At 47.5% G+C, this 20149-nt stretch overlaps 1 protein-coding gene across 3 annotated transcripts in view; it reads right to left on the bottom strand.

Moving 5' to 3' along the window:
• Nisch (nischarin) overlaps positions 1 to 20149 on the bottom strand; it is a 38986-nt gene that overhangs the window by 9065 nt on the left and 9772 nt on the right. The window contains exons 4-15 of one of the 3 annotated variants that reach the window (XM_029555406.1): positions 13864 to 13912; positions 12336 to 12499; positions 11946 to 12041; positions 10377 to 10472; positions 9289 to 9441; positions 8454 to 8522; positions 7712 to 7897; positions 7406 to 7534; positions 5270 to 5383; positions 4860 to 4971; positions 2303 to 2443; positions 564 to 688 (exon numbers count right to left, since the gene is read on the bottom strand). In XM_029555406.1, the coding sequence (XP_029411266.1) occupies positions 564 to 688; positions 2303 to 2443; positions 4860 to 4971; positions 5270 to 5383; positions 7406 to 7534; positions 7712 to 7897; positions 8454 to 8522; positions 9289 to 9441; positions 10377 to 10472; positions 11946 to 12041; positions 12336 to 12499; positions 13864 to 13912 (1434 nt within the window). Of the gene's footprint in view, positions 1 to 563; positions 689 to 2302; positions 2444 to 3215; positions 4271 to 4859; positions 4972 to 5269; positions 5384 to 7405; positions 7535 to 7711; positions 7898 to 8453; positions 8523 to 9288; positions 9442 to 10376; positions 10473 to 11945; positions 12042 to 12335; positions 12500 to 13863; positions 13913 to 20149 lie in introns of those variants that run through there. The other 2 variants (XM_008851781.2, XM_008851782.2) reach the window with 2 other exon arrangements.

The following is a 20149-nucleotide window of genomic DNA, read 5'->3' as shown; positions in this document are numbered from 1 at the left end:
GGTTCAAATCTCAGCACCCGTATGGTAGCTATCAACTGTCTGTAACTCCAGTTCCAGGCAATCCTACCTCCTCTTCTGCCCTCTGTGGCACTGCACATGGGTGCACTTACACAAATGCAGATATAATACTCATTCATATAAAATAAAAATAAATAAATTGGGGCTGGAAAGATGGTTCAGTGGTTAAGAGCACTGGCTGCTCTTCCAGAGGACCTGGGGTTCGTATCCCAGCACCTACATGGCAGCTAACAACCATCCATAACTCCAGTGCCAGGGATCTGATGCCCTCTTCTGTCCTTGCATGACAATGGTGCACTTCCATACATACAGGCAATACACTCCCAGACATAAAATAAAAATAAATCAAAGTAAATTAATTAATTAAAAAAAAGAATCAACTAAAGACACATCCCAAAGCAAGATTGCATACCATGCAGTGTGTAACCCCAGAAGCCCTGGCAACATATGTCACACTCTAGCCTGACCACATCCGACTGTGGACCACAACAAGCAGCAGCATCACAGCTGAGGAAATGGTCCCCAGAAGCAGGTGAGGGCATTACCTGTCCAGTGGGGATGGACTCCAAGGAGTCAGAGCAGTCTCGGGCAATGGGCCGGTCCTCAGGAGGCACACTGTCGGTAGATGAGAGGCTGCTGGCCAGAGCCTCCTCCTGTACGAACATGATTCCTGCAGAAATGGGGTGGGCAGGTGGGTGGGAAGAGCAGCTGTTCAACAGAACAAGCCTTGGACTAATGACATGGCCAGACACTAGCCAGACCCCAAATCATCAGAGGCTCACAGATAAAATTGAAAAGTTGAAATCCTCGGTAACTAAGGAGCAAGCCTGTGGCTACCCTTTAGTGTCAGAGAGTGCCTTTCTGAGCAGACATGCACTCAGGGAAGAGACTCATGAAGACCACACTTCTGGGGGTGGCCTCTAAAGACTGAGATAAAGCAAAGTCTCTAAATGCGTACAGAAAAATTGTTTGCACTATTAAACAAAGATGTGTATCTTTAATCTATAAGAGCTCTTCTTACAGATTACAAAAATGGGGGAGGGGAAGGAGTGTTCAGAAACCTGGTAAGAGAATGCAAAAAACACAAAGAAACATTCCACAGAATGATCAACAGATGTGACACATGAAAACAATGCTTATCCTCTCTAGGGCACAAAGGCAAGTTGAAACAGGAGACCACTTTGTCTCTTACTATGGCAGAGGTCAGACCATGGCCTAACTGGGCAGAGGTGGGCACTGGGGTGCAAGATGGCCCACCTGTCAGGAGAGAGCAGTTTGGCAATCTATTTATCAAGTCTTAAAAGAAGTTGGAACATTGTCTCCAGGAGAGGACAAGTAACCCTATGGCCTGGTCTGACATCTCTGCAGAGTTCCCAAATCCCAACCACAGGACCCTTCACCAGGTCTTGCAGCCTGTTTCCCTCAGGACTTGTTGAGCATAGCTAGAGCTTGAACCCACATGCCTGCTTCCCACAGGGTGTCCTGCTATGCTGGCTGCCATGGGCCACTCCCACTGCAGTGGCAGTCTTACTCATGTACTGGAAATGCACTGGGTGTTTAAATCATACTGAGGCTGTTTTATGAAGACAGCCCATCTGGACCCATTGCTTTATTCCAGATAGTGTGCAGCCTGGTTGAAGAGGAAGTTTTTTTTTTTTTCTTTTTTTTGAGAAAGTCTTTTTTAACATGCTCTAAACTGCAGTTAGTGGGCCTAGAGGAGCTTGGGCCTGCTTCCACAGCCTAACTTTGCCACAAGTCACCACAGCCCAGTTAAATGAATTGATCCCTAAGACCCCCACGTGACACCCTTGTTCAGCTTGGCTGCTGACCAGAACAGGACAACTCACAGCCTAGGTCCTCTGCCCAAAGGGTAGGCAGGCAGCCCAAGCCTAGATACCCCCATGAAGCTAAGCAGCAGAGGCTGTGAGGCAAGAAGGGGTTAAGCACACAGCCATGCACCAAGCCAAGCGTCTGAGTTTTGCTTATGCTGCTGTTCCCCACCGAAATCCAGGCCCTCTTACTGAAATATCTTAACCCAATACATCCTTCAAGACTCACCTCAGATACCCCTTCTGTGGCAGACCAAATATCCCCAAACTATCCTACCCCGTTCTTCCACAGGCATATAGTGTCTCCCCAAGTGGCTCCATGTTCCTCAGGGCACTGTCCTAAAAGTCCCACTCAGGATGCAGGAAGGGGGAGCCCCACTGACCAATCCTATCAAGCTAAGAGCAGTGCTAAGCGCTTCCCCAGCATTAGCTCATGCGTGCCTCTCATTATTTACCACATTTCATCAAATCTAAGATGTGTGGATGTGGTGCCATCTTGGTCATAGCAGGTATCCACGGAAGGTTTTCCCACGACTCCATCACGAATACCAGCTGGCTGACAGCAACTAGGGAACGCCACTGACTGAAAGACGCAGCTTAATTTCAGAGAAGTCACAGAGTGGAAATGAGTGCATCTCAGAATTGAAGAAGGGTGTATCCACTTTACAGTTGAGAAAACAGCTTCAGAGAGGCTACAAGTTGCTTGAGATCACACGGCCAGGAAGATGGAACGTGAACTCAGCTGCCTGCTTCTAATCACCTCTACACACAGCCTTCTCTCAGCCCCCAGACTGAGCTGGAGAATCACCTCTGGCATATGGCACATCGGCCCCTCTCAGTCACAGTCCTCCATGGGTCTGACAGCTGGCTAAAAGATCCTATGACGACCCAAAGCCTGGTGTTTTTCTGGACAACGCCCTTCCGGCGGGTTTGCATTTTCTGGACAGGCCCTTCAGGTGGGCCTTGAGTGCCCAGTTTATTTACAAGTATGTTTTCCTTTAAGGATCAGGCTGGAAGCAATGGGGTTGGGTTAGTAAAGCTGCTCCCTCACAGAGAAATCTCTGTCCACCTGGGCCAGCTCCACTAACACACAGCTAGACACACATATATGTGGGTGCCTCCATATTCATGAGGAAAAAGAAGTGAAATATTTTCTTGCCACTAACCACCCCCACCCCCACCAGCCTTGTTTGGGCATGAGGAAATGTGGACAGGGACAGCCTGTCCGCTTCCTTCCTGGACCATGGCCTGTACAAACAAGTGGTCAGAAAGGCCACTCAGCAGATGGGATAGGGGACATCAGGAGTCCTCAGACAGGGATTTGACCTTTGTCATTTCTCACCCAAAGGAAAGAGATGTGCACACAAAGACATCCACTGTAGTTTTATTTACAAGAGGTGAAAATCTGAGACAACATCCCTTCAGTGTTCAGTGATTGGGAAGCAGGGACAGACTACAGAGCACCCAGGGGTGAAAGAGCAGTGCGGCAGGGGTAGATGAGGCCTGCCCCAGGCTGCTGCAGAGGCTTCACTACCACAGGGTGGGGGCTGCTGGCAGTTGCAGCCTGGAGGAGACTCCCACTCCTGCCCGCCCAGGATCTGCTCTTGGCTACCTTGTTCTCCTCTTGCTTCTTCACGTGCACATCCACTCACTGATTCAACAAGTGCTGAGAACAGGTTGTATCCTTGACCTTCAGACCTTGGTAACCCTGTCCCCAGAAGTCTATAGTTACATGCTTTCTATGTAGTGTCACCAGTGCTGTGAGGGCCTGGTGAAGATGAAGGGTTTGGCTTCAAAGCTGATGGAAGGGTTAAGGAAACTTCCTCAAAGACTCAAACCCTCTTCCCCTTATATAAAAAATTCCAATTAAAAAACTGCCAAGAGTCTGACAAAAGCCAACAGGCAGGTGCTGGCAGCTAGCCCCACCATTCAGCTTTCATGACTTCTCTTCTGCACATCAGTTACGATCCCAGCATACTGTTCTGCGTCCAGCTTTTGCCTTAACATAAACGAGTGTTGTCTCCTCTGGCCGTTAAGTCTTCTCTCCCTGACAGGACTGCTGCAGAGTTGTATCACAGCTGCCTTTCCCTGGTTTCCTTGGTGTGCATGTCACAGCTTGGTGCTGCCAGTGGGGAGTACTTCCTCCTTCCCAGTACCTTATCCCTCTCTAGAGAAGTTTCCTCCAATGAGTCACCAGGTCAAGGGGTAGAAATGTGTTTCTGGTTCTTGAAACTAGGGCCAAACTAGCTTCCCAAGACCTCACACCAAGTTCTGTGTCTCCAGGAGCCTGGGCGGGCGGCAGTCTTTCCTGTATGTCCCAAGCCTCAGCTCCACTCAGGACAGCACACCCGCCCCTCTTCCATCAGGCCGGGCTGGCAGCCACATTCATGGCACCTGCTTCACTCACTCATCTCCGAGGATGCCTGGGTTCAGAAGTGAAAGCCCTTTGAAAATGCTAAGACAGTGGGCAGATGAAAAGGACTGGTCTTCCATGGGTCCACGGGGACAGACACCCGATTGTGGTCCCATAAATGCAGTGTTTGGGGGTTAGGTCACACCTTTAGAGCCACAGAGGCAACACAATGATAAAGTAAGCTCCCCAAACAGGAATCAAGGGTTCCAGACTCAGTAAAATAACAAGGCCTGGCTTCCTACTGACAAGGAGCTGACCTGCTCACACTGCCTGCAGGGGGCTAGGTCCATATGAGCCAACAGCTTGAGCCTGCTCAAAGGGCAGCCTCAGGACACTACCCAATACCCCTATGTTATCCTGAAGGAACTGGATGTAGGTGTCAGGGAATATGGGGTCTTCACTAAGCAAACAGTGCTTAAGTCAGGCTGGGCACCTCCCTGCCATGTGCCACCCAAGGAGCCAGCCTACAGAAGGCACCACCCTCCCTGTGCCTGACCCCGTAGGAAGCAAGTGCCAGCATTTCTCTCTCAAGCCCAGCCCAGCCTGGGACCCAGGCAGAGCTGGGCAGCTGGCTAGGAGCAAGATCTGTACATGATTACCTTGGTTGGAGAGGATGGGCTGAGGCAGGGAGGCTGAGGTGGTCGCTGCAGTGGGAGGGGAGCCACTGGGTCTAACGTAGGGAGCAGCTGGGAGCCGAGAGTCTTCACCAACCTGAGGAAGAATGCTGAGTCAGTCCAGGAGAGAAGTACAGGAGGAACAGAACTGCCAAGGCCAGGGACAGAGGGAAGAGCTCAACTTTCTCCCAACCAGGTGGTGCTGAAGATGGCTTCACACAGCCAAGTACCATCACTACACAATGGCAAACAGGATCCAGACTGTGGGACCTGCCTGAGCTCTCAGTCAGGGAATGTGGTATGGGCAGAACCCAGAGGTCCTGAGCAACCCCTGGTCCAGTTTCCCCACAAACAACTCCATTCTTGGCTGGCTCCCCATACCCCTAAATGCTCACCTTCTTCTCTGTGCTGTTCAGTTTGGACTTGACATCCTTGGCTTTCTGAATGGCTTTCAGCACTTCCACGGTGTCCAGCTCCTTCTCTGTGGTTGCTGTGTCATCCAGACAGATCTACAGAGTCCAGAAGGTAGCTCTCAGAATGGGGACTGGCAAAGCATGTTGGGAGGAGGATGGTGGGATCCTGCCAAAGAGTGGGCATAAGGACACCCCTAGGTCCCAATGAGGTTTCAAACTGCTTACTCCATCTCCAGGAGTCCCTCTCCACAAAGAGGAGGCAGCAACCTCCTGGGGACTAGAGGAAAGGAGTGAAAGCACTCAACATCCACTTACAGGCAACACTAAGACAGAACTGACAGTTAAGGAGAAAGGGAGCATGTTCTGGACAGGGGACTGTGAGAGCAGAGATACTGTGAACAGAAGGGGACAGGGGCTGCTATCTGGGCATACAGGGGGAGCTGTGGGCTGGCATGAGGTCAGGGGGCAGGTAGAGTGGCCAAACGAAGGAAGGAATGGAAGGAATGTTTGAAACGCCTACACATGTGCTGGCACCATGGGGCTGGGGAAGCTTCCCAGTTCTGGAGCCAAAAAGGAAAGACATCTTTTTTTGTCTGTTTATTTATTGTTTTTTTTTTTTTAAATTTTATTTGTTATTTTTATTTTATGTGTATGAGTGTATTGCCTGCATGTATGTGTTGTGCAATGCCGCAAAGGTCAGAAGAGGGCTTCAGATTCCCCAGGAACTGGAGTTAAGGACGGTTTATAGCTGCCATGTGGGTGCTGGGAATCAAACCCAGAACCTCTCTGCAAGAGCAGTCAGTGCTCTTAACCACTGGGCCATCTCTCCAGCCCCTTTTTAAAAAATATTTTATTATTTTTATTTTATGTGTATGAGTGAATTGCCTGCATGTATGTGAGTGCACCTGTGTCATGCAATGCACGGAGGGCAGAAGAGGGCTTTGGATTCCCCTGGAACTGGAGTTAAGGATGGTTCGTAGTTGCCATGTGGGTGCTGGGAATCAAACCCGGGTCCTCTGCAAGAGCAGTCACTGCTCTTAACCGCTGAGCCATCTCTCCAGCCCCTGGTTTGTTTGTTTGTTGTTTTGAGACAGGGGCTCATTCTGTAGCCCAGGTTGGCCTTGGACTCATGGGCAATCCTCTTACCTCAGACCTGGGTTCTGGAATTGCAGACATGAGCAATCATCCTAGCAAGAGAGGATACCTTGTAAAGACTACCCTGGGGGCAGTGAGGACCAAGTGACAGTAGGGGCAGAGAAGGGGTACAGAGGGATGCAGACCTTCAGGTTTTGGATTTGGTGAAAATGGGCTCCAAGGATTGGTGAGAGAATGGGGACAGGGCTGCTAGAGCCTGAGGGAAAGGAGTAGACCTGGCAAAAGACCTGCATGGTTAGGGTGGGAGGTATGTGGATCATCACAGCTAGTAGGGAGCAGAGATACAGGGCTAGACTGACCCAGTAAGGAAGACAAAAACCTTAGCACTTGGGGATGGAGAAATGGTTCAGTGGTTAAGAGCACTGGCTGCTCTTGCAGAGGACCTCCAGATTCAGTTCCCAACACCCACGTGGCAGCTAACAACTGCCCTTAACTCCATTTCCAGGGGATGTGGTAACCTCTTCTGACCTCTGCAGGCATCGTACTACATGGGTGCACTTACATACATGCAGGTAAGACATTCATACACATAAAATTAAAACAACAAACAATAAAAAACTTAGGGCTTGTATAGAAGCACCATGGTTACAAACTGCCCAAGAAATTGAAATTTTTTGACATTTTATTTCTACCCCTTGCCTAGAATAACCAATGTAATTTTTTTTTAAGTTGAAAATAATCCCTCTATACACTGAGTCTGTGCCTGTGTGTTCTAGGAGCCCTCCTGGCCTGAAGCCCTGGAGAGACATGAAGCTCTGGGGAACATACACCTGAAGGGAGAAGCGGGGAGGTGCAGGGAGCCTTTCAGTAGAATGAGCAAACTTCCTAGATCTGAAAGACAGACTTTCCTGTGAAGCAGGCAGAGGCAGAACAGACGCAGCCCCACGTTGCTCTTCCAGTGCAGAGAGACTGGACTCTCTTCTGCCAGTCTCTCTGGGCTCTATTAGAGGTTCTGGAACTTACCTCAGAGGCTCGCTCTCCAAACTGGGCAAGCACCTTGGTCCGATAATCAGGGATGATGCTCAGAGGGTTGTTTAGTAGGGCCACATGCTCCAGACATGGCAGGCTGCCTATGCTCTTGACCTCCTCCATCTGTAAGACATCAGTGCCATTCATTCCCTTTGGCCCCTTCTCCCAACACCCCTCAGCAATATGACCACATGCTTGATGGCTGCTTTTAAGCAAAAGAAATCCTTGTGTTTTCTTTAAATTGACAAACACCAAGGTTTGGCAATTTCAGAGCTCTGTGGCCCTCATGGCTGTGGTCACCTGCTCAATTCTGTTGTTGCTGAGGTCCAGGTTGACCAGGGAGTAGAGCTTCTGCAGACCACTCAAACTCTCCAGGAGGTTGCCAGCCAAGTTCAGGGTCTTCACATTGCCCAGTTTGGTGTGCACGCCTTCCAGGGAGGAAAGTCTGTTGTACGACAGGTCAAGGTGCACGAGGTTGTACAGGTGCTGCAACGGCAGAGAGAACAGGGTAGTGGCACAAGTCAAACTTCCAGAGAAGCTTGCTGTGCCCTTCCAGCCTGAGGGACCACATCTGTAAGGCAGCTTTGCCAGGCTTTCCAATGACTATTGGGAAGGGAAGCCTCCCCGCCCCGCCTGGTCTTTTTGAGACAGGGTCTCCCTGTAGCCCCAGCTGTCCTGGAACTCACTATGTAGACAAGGCTGGCCTCGAACTCATAGAAATCCACCTGCCTCTGCCTCCCAAGTGCTGGGATTAAAGGTGTGTGCCACCATGCCCGGCCCTTCTTCTCTCTTATACATATACATGGCACAACATAGCAACAGGTTGGGTGAGCACTGAACATCAGCTTGCATTCATCATCACTCCATTCGCATGCACTCAGCTTTTCTAACACTTTGGAACCAGAACACCTAATATGTCACCAGAACCTAAAAGGCAGGCAGCAGTTCCTATACTTACTACCTGTAGGGTACAAAGCTTCCTCAGTCTCTGGACCCCATCAGGATAGCAGTCTGTCTCTGAAGAGCCCATAGGCACAATTACCTGTAGGTTGTCCACAACTAGTACTCCATTGTGACTCAGGTCCAGGAACTCAATCTTTGGAATCAGTTTCTTGTGAAAGAAAAGAATGCCCAATGTTAACTCAAGAAGACTGGATCTATACCATCCTTGTGCCTGGTCCTGACCACACATTTCCAGCTGGCTGTCCTTGCAAAGTCACTGATATAACACTTCCCACTGTCCACCCAGTAGCACATCCAAAGGAATATATACAATACTTGGCTTAAGTATGATTAAGTCCCAGATAGATAAGGGACCTGGTGTGTTCTAACCCTGCACACCCAACTAAGCAGACAGAGAATCATATTCATGTTACCCTAAAGCCACTGGAATTTCACTTTTACAAGGGCACACATATACTCTAGGGAATGATGAGTTTTCTGCTCTTTTACTTAGGAGTAAATATTATCATGCAACATGGCTTCATTATATCAAATGTGTCCATAATTCATAGGCTTCATTTGGTTCTAAGCTTTGACTCACCATTTTCAAATAGTCTAATTTTTAAATTTAGCTTAAAAATTACATTCAGGGGCTGGAGAGATGGCTCAGCAGATAAGAGTGCATACTGCTCTTCCAGAGGACCTGAGTTAAATTCCTAGCACCCATGTCGGGCAGCTCACAGCAGCCTGTAACTCCAGTACAGCATTCACAGGCATGTACACACACACAAACACTATTAAAAAAAAAAATCACATGCAATGGAATACAGGGTTTTTTAATGGTTCTTCAGAGAAAGTCAAACTTTAACAGCTATCTGTTGGGTCTGGTCAGGCCAAAGATGACTGAGAGCTCTGGGAGGCTGTTACACACATACCACAGACTCGTCGACCTCAGAGATGCTGTTGTGGCTCAGGTCAAGAGTGGTCAATGCTTGCCATGTGGGGATGATGGCAGTCACAGGATGTTGGAGGGCAGTGCCTTCAGGTTCCCAGTCATCAAATTCTGAGGCTTCAGGAACAAGGACTTCCTGCAGAAGAACATCTGCTGAGCACCACATCTGGGCCCTCACGCAACACTGACTGGAACACTAACGCTGCAAAATTTAAGGAAGGGCTGGAACATATTTAGCATGTGGAAGTGACCTTGCATTAAAACAGGCTTTGGTTTATGTGTCTTTACATGATTGTGAAATAACTGAAAGGCTTAGCAACATAACGGCAACTTAGAATATGCTCTGGTCCTTAAAATATGCTCAGGAACAAATCCTAGTCAAGCCCCGTTGGGCCTCTGCTATATAGTGATGCCTTTTCTGGCTTAACTCTCAAAGGCTGAAGGTCTCAATTCATGGTGTTAGCAGGCAACCATGCTTTCAGAGTGGTCCCCACGGTGGACAGCAAGCTCCTTAACCATTTCTTCACAAAGACAGACTTGTCACTGAGACCAGAGTAGCACTACAGCACCAATCACCGAAGTGGGCAGGTCTTGGTTTGACTTTTGATGCCTATAAGACCTCTCTTCTTGTAAGGAATCACCCTAGGCTCCATCAGCCAGGCACCAAGTGCCTTCAGGAGGGACAAGGTGACCCCATGCTTTGCACTCTCCATAGCTTCCTCCTTTTAGTCAGTAGTCTCAGGAGAAAGAATTTTCAACAAACCGAAATACTGATCAGATGCAGTAGGACATATTAGCCACTATATACCTTTTCTATACTCAGGAAAGCATTTTCACATCACTAAAGTGAAATTTATAAAATGGTAAAAGAAACTTCCTATCTCAATTGAGATGCTCCTCTGTCTAAGCAAGGCTCCGTCCTTCTACGTCTCACTTTCTTCTTGGAGGAGATAAAAATGAGTGCTGAGCCAGGGCTTGCTAGGCTTAGATGAAGCTCTATCAATCTCATTAATAAGGGCTGTGCCCCACAGGCCATGTCCCAGGCAGGAAATATACACAGACAAGATTCACCTGCATTGAGGTTGCTGAGAAGCGGACACTCATTGTGGCTAAGGTTGGCTTCGAGGTGACCAGCCCTCGGATGTGCTTAGCATCACAGTGACTTATCTGAAACAAAGAAGAGCTGTGTCTCAGAGATGGCATCTTGGCCCCAGGGTTACGCAATGTTGATTAAACATTGTTTTTGGTCTTTTTGAGACAGGGTCTCCCTGTAGCCCCAGCTGTCCTGGAACTCACTATGGAGACCAGGCTGGCCTTGAACTCACAGAGATCCACCTGCCTCTGCCTCCCGAGTGCTGGGATTAAAGGCATGCGCCACCATGCCCAGCCTGATTAAACATTTTAATTAACTAGTACAAAAGGCATCTGGGACTCTCAGGATCAAAATGAACTACAATCTACTTTCTTGGTTAAGGGCCACTTGAGCTTGCCAGGTAGAAAGAAAGTATTGGACATGGAAAGTAGTGCTAGAGAACCAAGCGGAAGCTGCCTCCACACTGCAGAGAGTGCAGTGGCTCTCCAGCTTGCCCAGCCTGTCCTACTGCCCTCTGCTGTCCTGTTGCAAGGAGATGGGCATGGGTCCCAAGTGCTACGTGCCCCAGCTGCAGAGTCAGGCCACATCAGGCTTTCCTCTCATTTCCCAGGCTTACTCAGCTGGTTTCCCTCAAAGGGAGTGGCCCCCAAGATTCGATGGAGGCCAATGGGAGCAGGGCTCTAGAGTCAGACTCAGCCAAATTCAATGATCCTAGCCAAACTTCCTCATCTTTCTAAGCCTCGGTTTCCTCAACTGTAAACTGAGACAAAAGCACCCACACTTCACAGAGCAGTTGATGAGATCTGATCAAGGAGAATACACTGACACTGGGCACAGGGCAGAACACTAAGGCCCATCTTGGGCAATATATGCTTTAAAACAACTTTCATTGTTCAATACTGACTCCCCTTTCTTTTTATTTTTGGTTTTTGAGACAGGGTCTCCTCCCAATAGTCCCAGCTGGCCTAGAACTCACAAAATTGATTAGGATGGCTTCAGTTTTACAGAGATTTGCTTGTCTCTGCCTCCTGAGTGCTAGGATTAAAGGCACGTGCCACTATACCCGGCCCCTATTAAAAAATGATGACCAAATTAGTTTTGAGAACCAGAGTTCAGTAGCAAGTAATATGAAGCATTTCTTGTTAGGTGCGTGTACCTTAGAGAGCCCTCAAGGCCCTCTGCCTTGGAAAACAAAACTTGGAATTAGCTGTCTAATCTTGAGGATGATTTCCCATGACTTCTACCTGAACAACACATGTCCCTTCTGGAGGCCAGAAGCTGAGCTCTGGTGCTCTGCCTATCTAATGCCTCCTGCTGCCCACAACAGGGTTGGAGAACTGCAAACCAGCTGAGGGCAGAAGAGGTCCACTTGCTCTGCTTTTATGGGGGGCTTGACGTACTTGGAAGGAATTTTCCAATACATTGCCAAACATGAAAGCAACAGTGCCTCACCACTGGACACCAAAACCATTCCTGAGACACAGACAGCAGGCAGAAGATGCTGCCTGTGCTCAGCTTGCCTGCTGGCCAGCAACCCTAGGCCTTACCTCCACCTGATGGAGAGACTTAAATATTGAGAGATCAAAAGGTAGGAGCTGCTCCTGAATGTTGCTGGTCCCAAAAGGTCCTTCTGTGCCAGAAACCTAAGGCCAAAAATGGATTTAAATTAGGGGTATGTTGCCACCACTCCCTATTTGGTCAAATGCAAAGCTTTGACCACTTCCATCTTCAACATAGCAGGCAAAGGTGGAAGAAAGTATTGAGACACTGAGCCATGATGCCCCCTGCTGCTCAGTCAAAAGCACAGGCCAAGAACACCAGGGATCCATGGAGCGCCCCCACAGCTGGTCTCCTGCACACACTGCCAGCCAGTAGTGAGTTGTCAGGCCAGAGAGACAACTAAGTCACTCTCCACAACTGAGCTGCTGTATCTTTACCTTAAGGTACTTAAGGCGACAGGTGAAGTCTAGGATGTGCCCGAGGTCAGTCTTGGCATCACCACTGGCACACGTGGGCTTTCCCTGCTGTAGCTGCTCCGTGACAGCATAGAGCTGCAGGGGCCTGATGGCAAAGACCTCTCCGGCTCCCAGAAGCTGTTCTCCTGTAACAGCCAAGCCCAAGGAATAAGTGTCCAGACCCAGACCCAGCCCGTTGTACAGCTAGGGTATATGCCCACCAAGTCAACAGTCAACAAACATGCAGGATCTATAACATGCACCCACCATGCAGGGGCAAAGCCAAGGTCTTAAGGACCCAGGCATAGCCTCTGAACTCATACTGGGCACAGGGCATCACTGGACAGTGATGACCGAGGAAGAAGGGCTGTGGGACTGGGGAGCCACCCTGAAGAGTGAGGCTGAGTACAGAAGGCACTGAGCCAGGATAAAGCTGAGAGGCAGCACTCTGGGTGGCATACCTACACTGCACACTCTAAAATGTAGATGTTGAAGTCAATTATAGGCCTAAGAACCATATCTATGGTTCCTGGGGGAAGGCAATAGAATGCTAAATGGGAGACTGGTGGCAGGGGGTATTTGCTACATGTTAGCCACTGTCACTATGCTGCCAGGACTGTGACCCAAGATTGGCTTCTATTTACAACTTGAGCCCTTCCAGGCAAGGACAAATCAGGTGCAAAATGGCAATATGCCAGTCACCTTTCAGCATCCCACCAGGAGCCTATGGAACAGACTGTGAACCTGGGGTGAATCCAGAGAATAGGGACTCAAGAGTCTTAGGGTGGGCTCAGTGGGTGAAGGTACTTGCTACGCAAGCCTACCTACCCAAATGTGATCCCTGGGACTCACATAAAGGTGGAAGGAGAAAGGAACCAGGAATGGCGGTCCATGCCTTTAATCAGAAGCAGGCAGATCTCTGTGAGATCAAGGCCAGCCTGGTCTACATAGTGAGTTCTAGGCCAGCTAGGGCTACAGGGAGACCCTGTCTCAACAAAACAAAACACAAAGGTGGAAGGAGAAAACTGACCACACAAGTTGTCCTGTGACCTCCACATGTGCACTGTGCACATGTGCCCACATATACATATCACACATGCATGTAGACACTAATAATTAAAAAAAAAAATAATGAGCCGGGCGTGGTGGCGCACGCCTTTAATCCCAGCACTTGGGAGGCAGAGGCAGGCGGATCTCTGTGAGTTCAAGGCCAGCCTGGGCTACATAATGGGGTCTAGGACAGCTGGGGCTACAGGGAGACCCTGTCTCAAAAAGACCAAAAAAAAAAAAAAATGATAAGAGACAAAGTGAAAGACGACAGATCCTTACCTGCAGGGCAAGTAGGTGGGCAGGTTGGTTGGGGACTAGGATCAGGGTTTTGACACCCTCAAAGAGGTGGGACCTGGCTAGGACCGCTAACAGATTAAGTTCTGTGCCACCCTGGGCCTACAGCCACCTAGTAGGAATAGGCAAATAGCCCCCAGCATTTCAAGGACTGATGGCTTTGTACCTTTTTCAAAGAGTTCTTCAGCCAGTGCTGCAGTGATACCATTTATTTCCTGTAGAGAAAGCACACCCTGCAGTTAAAGTCCACCCGCCCTATCACTGGCACCTGCATATCCTCTGCTGTCTACCCAGTCTACTGCTGCAGTGCCAACTCTCCAAAATCTCAGAAGTGTTCAGTCTTTTGACATAGCAACTAGACATTGTGATCTACAAAGTTCATGCTTAAGAACTATAATTGAGGGGCTGGAGAGATGGCTCAGCGATTAAGAACTGGTTGTTCTTGCAGAAGACCTGGGTTGAAATCCCAGGACCCACATGGCAGCTAACAACTGTCTGTAACTCCAGTCCCAGGGGATCCGACAGTCTCTTCTGACCTCCGCAGGCATTGCAAGACATGGGTGCACTTACCTACATGCAGGCAATACACACATACACATAAAATAAAAATAATAAAATTTTTTAAAAAGTTAAAAAGAACTATAATTGAATTACAAAAACAAAATAACACAAATATACACACATAAGCTGGGTGTTGGTGGCATACACCTTTAATCCCAGCAGAGGCAGATGGATCTTTCTTGAGTTCAAGGCCAGCCTGGTCCACATAGTGAGTTATAGGCAGGCTGGGGCTACAGGAAGACCCTGTCTCAAAAAGACAAAAAACAAAACAAAAAACATCCACATAAGAAACATCTCATGTTTTAATAAGTTTATAATTTTTCTTGGGCTGCAGTCATAGCTATGCTAGGCCATATATGGCCTTCAGGGTACACACTGGATACTCTGCTATATGGTAAACAAACTGAAGGAGGGAGAAAACCCATAATGAGGCTAGGAGCTTAAAAGGGGGAAGTAAACATTTCTAGATACATGGACACCTGTAAGGTTTCCTCAACAGCAACCCCAGGTCCACAATGGTGCTGGCTGGGTACACCATGGCCCTGGAGCCAGCAAAGCCTGACTTATGGAAAGGGCTGGCTGAGAAACCAGCAGCTCCTTAAACTGACTCTGGAACCCCTAGGAGATTGTGTAGTAGGATATGAATTCATTTCTTTTAGAAAAGAGGCCCTGATTGCCCAGTTGGAAAGTAGGACTTCTCAGAACCAACTCTCCTCAGGAATGATGATTTCTACTTTTTCCCATGTCAAATGTGTCTTGAAAGAGTGGATACTTGTTTTCTTCCTGTGCTCATCTCTTCCAGACTCACAGCCATACCACAAAGGCCCAGGGTTACTAAAAGGTGGGAAAGGGTTTTTCAAATGATGCAATGTCTTAAGGAGGCATGGCAAGGATCAATATTCAGTGACACTGCAGATAATATGCTGGGTTACTGGTTATGGTCCTGGGTTACTGACTCCTCCCACCACCCTACAAGAGGAAGCTGCTACCTTGAACCATGTTACGCAGATGAGCAAACACAGGTGGAAAGGTTTAGGGACTCACATTATACGGCTAGAAACTAGCAAAGCTGTACTCAAACACTTGGCCTTGGTCCTGTCTGCACACAACCAATTGTTTCTGCACTTAAACAACCAAGAGACTGGCAGAACCCTGTCAAAGCCCTTAGCCCGCCCCACCTTCCACAGATAAGAATTTTAACTCATCAGCAGACAGCAGCTCACAGGACTCTTGTAAACAAGTCCAGATGGAGGCTGCAAATAACCTCTCACAATTCATAAGAATAGTGCTGTCACTAGGATGTGCAATTCATGTATTTATGGGATTTCAAAAGCACCAGGCTGTAGGGACAGGGTGTCCTTTTCCTGTTTTTCCTCTTTAGCCGCTTATCCCTTATTATCTTTTCTACATCACAGCTACCCCACCCCCCCCCAAATACCAGGAATTGAACTCAGGTCCTCTATCACTGAGCTCCAGCACCAATCATCTTTTGTATTTTATTTTGAGGCAGGAGCTCACTAAGTTATCTGGGCTATGATAAATGTGTGTCCTTTAACTCAGTTTATGTTAGTTTAACACAGCTACTTTAATGGTTGTTCTTAGGCTATGAGCATTTCCTCTGAGCCTATGTATGCCTTTTTCCTTTGTTCCTGGTGGTTTTCATTTTTATGTTTAACCTAGAATACTTATCCTTTGTAACTTTGAGGATCTCTTCTTTCACTCCAAGAATATAAGATATTTTCCTTTATATCTTTCAGTTTGTTTATTTATATAATTTGCTTGCAAACATTTAGCTCTAATGTGAGAACTACTCCTCTCCCACCTCATCCCTCAGTATACAAAAAGCCAAAGGGGAGGTGGGGAATAAGCTGGCACAGCCTAATGATATGAGAGTTGAGGATATAAATTCAAATGTAAAAAGGCTAGCAGAGGAACAAGGTTCTGGCTGGAAGAGGTTAGGGGTTCTCTGAGGCTCAGCCTCTCACAATGTCTTAAACTCAGTTACATTTTCCTTGGCAGCTGTGAAAACCTGGAATGATCTACAGACAAGTCTCCATGCAGTTCTGAAAACCAGCCCCTATTTACCAATCCTGTAGTCAGACCACCTGATTCAGGACCCAGGGGCTGCCAATCTACACATACCTCAACTCCCTAATAGGGTCCCAGGCACTGTATAGACACAAGGAGCCTGTCAGAGGGCTCTTGAGAAAAAAGGTTTCCCGCCCTGTCAACAGTGCCAGGCAGCCATCACCTTCCACTGCACATTCCTTTGGGCCACTGGTGTCAGTTCAGACAGAATAAAGAGAAAGAATCACCTTAGATGCCACCCCCACCAGGGGGCCAAGGCTGGGGTTTCCAGAAGGAAAAGAAAGCTGACAATAAGGGCCGAAGGCTTGTACTTTCACTTCCGAGGAACCTCAAAAGCAAACTGTAAAACTCTCCCCACGCTGGGGCACAGGGAGAGCACACTGTTGCCCTTTCTACTTGGCTTCCTCAGGCTGACCTTCACCTTGGGAGAGAACCTGAACCAGAGGAACACAGAAATTCCTCAGCCTGCAAACTTAAGAGCACTGGACTCCTTGGTCAAATTGCATTTGTGGGCAAAGGAGTGCAGAGTCAGGTCTCTATCTGGGACAGGATGAAACAGGTGGCCTTGGCGGCCCCTGAGCCCCAGCTATTGTCTCCCAGGGAGGTCACTTGTGGACATAGGTAGCTGAAGGGGCCTGGAGTGCTTTGGGGTGACACAAATTTTAATGTAATATTCAACATGTTAAATGTGTTATAGACCTACCAACTGGCCATGCCACTACCAACAGGATCCTGTATGGGGAAAAAGGATCCCTATGCCCCTTTCCCTTTAACTTGTGCTGGGATAAAACCCAGGGCCTTTCCCATGTTAGACAAGCATTCCTATCTCTGAGCTACACCTATTTGAGATTCACATAAACACAGCATGGACTACTTAGACTATTTATATTTTGACTAAGCATGCCTAGTTACAGAGCCCAGCAGCAAGTATACCCCCCCACCCCCCATATATCCCTGTACTCAATGAAAACTCGTGGTCAGTACTTGACACTTCTGCTTGTGCTAAACACTGTGCTTGGCAGTTGGCATTAACCAGGCAATGAGTTACATACCACAGAGGCTATCACCCAGATGTGATTTGGACACACATGTTAATGGCTAAGGGGCCTCGTCTAGCTTTTGTTTTGTACTAGCAGGAGTGAGGTATCTTTTTGTTTAATATTATTTATTACTTTTGTTTTATGTGTATGAGTGTATTGCCTGCATGTATGTGAGTGCACCCGTGTTGTGCAATGCTGCGGAGGTCAGAAGAGGGCTTTGGATTCCCCTGGAACTGGAGTTAAGGACGGTTCATAGCCGCCATGTGGGTGCTGGGAATTGAACCCGGATCCTCTATAAAAGCAGTCAGTGCTCTTAACTGCTGAGCCATCTCTCCGGCCCCGAGGTATCTTATGTGACTCAACTTTAAACAAAGATTTCCCCACTGAAGGATTCACATATAAACTTTAAAAGAGCGTCAAGATTACAAACTGAAAAAAAAAATAGAAACCAAATGTGTTATCGTTCACAGCGTCAGTTCTTTGTAACTAAAACAATTATGAAAATGAAATGGGTGCTAAAAGCCAGGCAGGGTGGCATAGGCCTTTAATCCCAGCACTACTACAGAGGCAGATGGATCTCTGTGAGGCCAACCTGGTCTACACGGTAAGTTCTGGTCCAGTCAGGGCTAAATAATGAGACCTTTCCTAAGGGGAAAAAGAAAAAAACAAAACAAAACACTAAAGCCAACACTAAGATACTAAGATGGTTAACAGTTCCATCATGGCCCCGATTTCAATTTTGAAAACATCTTTGTGATTGCCAAGTAGCTCTAAAGTCAGGAAATGATATAAATATTGCCTTCGAAGAGAATGAGCATCTTTCCCTACTTGGACATCCCAGTATGGTGGCATGTGGGGAGCCCTGACACAAGCCCTGCTCTTCTAACCCTTAGACGTTCACTGCAGTCTCATTCTGGCTACAGGAAGGGCCCCAGCTCACCTTCCAGCTTGCAAAAAGAGGCTGGGGCACAGACAAGCTAAACAACTGACTTGTAATAAACTGTGGGAACAGGACCAAGAAGGTATGGGAGATAAACTTGACTCTGTTTCCAAGTTCACTGTTAGGTATCCTACCCCAAAATGGTTATGAAAGAATTCTCCATACGACTGCATTTCACTAGAGGTTCTGGGATGGGCTCTGTCACTGTGAATCCAGTAAGCTAAGAGCACAGGTATCCAGAGCAGGAAACAGGTTGCCTCGTTCCCCAAATCCCCCATTTTAGGGTTAGCTGGGGAGAGAGGCGATGCTTTCCTTTCCTTGTCATTAAAACCCACACTACAAAAGGATCAAGCGGGCTGGAGAGATGGCTCCATCATTAAGAGCACTGACTGCTCTTGCAGAGGACCAGGATTCAATTCCCAGCACCCACATGGCAGCTAACAACTGTCCATAACTCCAGTTCCAGGGGATCCAATGCCCTCTTCTGACCTCTGCAGGCACTGCATGACACAGATGCACTTAAATACATGCAGGCAATACACTCATGCACATAAATTTAAAAATAAATAAATAAATAAATAAATAAATAAATAAATAAAGGATCAAACTAGACATGGTGGCACAAATCTTTAATCTCAGCATTCAGAAGGCAGGGGCAGACATGAATCTCTAAGTTTGTTTGTGACCAGCTTGGTCTGCACAGTGAGACCCTGTCTCAAAGGAAAAAAAAAAAAATATCTGAACCTTCTACCTCATACAATATACAAAAATGAACTCAAAATAGTCAAAGCCCTAAATATAAAACCTAAAACTCCTAAGAGAAAACATAGCCATACATTTTTGTGATTAAGCAATGGTTTTTCAGATATGGTACTGAAAATACAAGTGACTAAAATATTCATAAAATAAACATCAAAATCTGAAACCTTACTTTAAAATGTACTATCAAAGTGAAGGGAGCCAGGTGTGACGGTGCACACCTATAATCTCAGCACTCACGATGAGGCAGGATGGTGAGTTTGAAGTTTGTTTGACACACAGTTTTAAGCCAGTTGGGGCTACATAGAAACTCTGTCCTAAAACCCAAAAATAAAACAAAAAGTGAAAGACTGGGGTATAGCTCAATGGTAGTCTATGCTTAGCATGTACAAGGCCCTGGGATTGTCCGCCAGCCTCAAAAAAAGAAGAAAAAAACTCCTCACAGAACAGGATGAATTATATACATATCATATTTCTGATAAGAATCTAGCATACAGAATTTATAAAAAATTCTTACAGGGGCTGGAGAGATGGCTCAGCAGTTAAGAGCACTAGCTGCTCTTACAGAAGACCCAAGTTTGATTCCCAGCACCCACATGGTGGCTAACCATCTGTAACTCCAGTTCCAGGGGATCAAGACACCTTCTTCTGGCTTCCATCGGCACTTACACACATGTAGGCTAATGCTCATTCACATAAAATAAAAATCAGTAAAAGAAATTTAAAAAAAAGTTGTTAGGCATGATAGTACACACCTTTAATCCCAGCACGAGGCTGGGGTTGGGGCTGGGGCAGGGGACAGGGGCCAGAGGCAAAGGCAGGCAGATTTGTACAAGTTTGAGGCCAGCCTGGTCTATAGAGTGAGTTTGAAGCCAGCCAGAATTACAAAATGAGACTCTGTCCTAAAAAAAAAAAAACCTGGGGCTAGGGGCTAGAGAGATGGCTCAGCAGTTAAGAACACTGACTGCTCTTGCAGAGGACCCGGGTTCAATTCCCAGAACCCACCTGGTGGCTGTGAACTGTCCTTAACTCCTGTTCCAGGGGAATCCAAAGCCCTCTTCTGA

This window comes from Nannospalax galili, unplaced genomic scaffold, assembly GCF_000622305.1.
Source record: "Nannospalax galili isolate Female #2095 unplaced genomic scaffold, S.galili_v1.0 scaffold485, whole genome shotgun sequence".
NCBI classification, from domain to species: domain Eukaryota; kingdom Metazoa; phylum Chordata; class Mammalia; order Rodentia; family Spalacidae; genus Nannospalax; species Nannospalax galili.
Note: the sequence above shows the minus strand (reverse complement) of the source record. Positions and strands in the feature narration are given on the sequence as shown.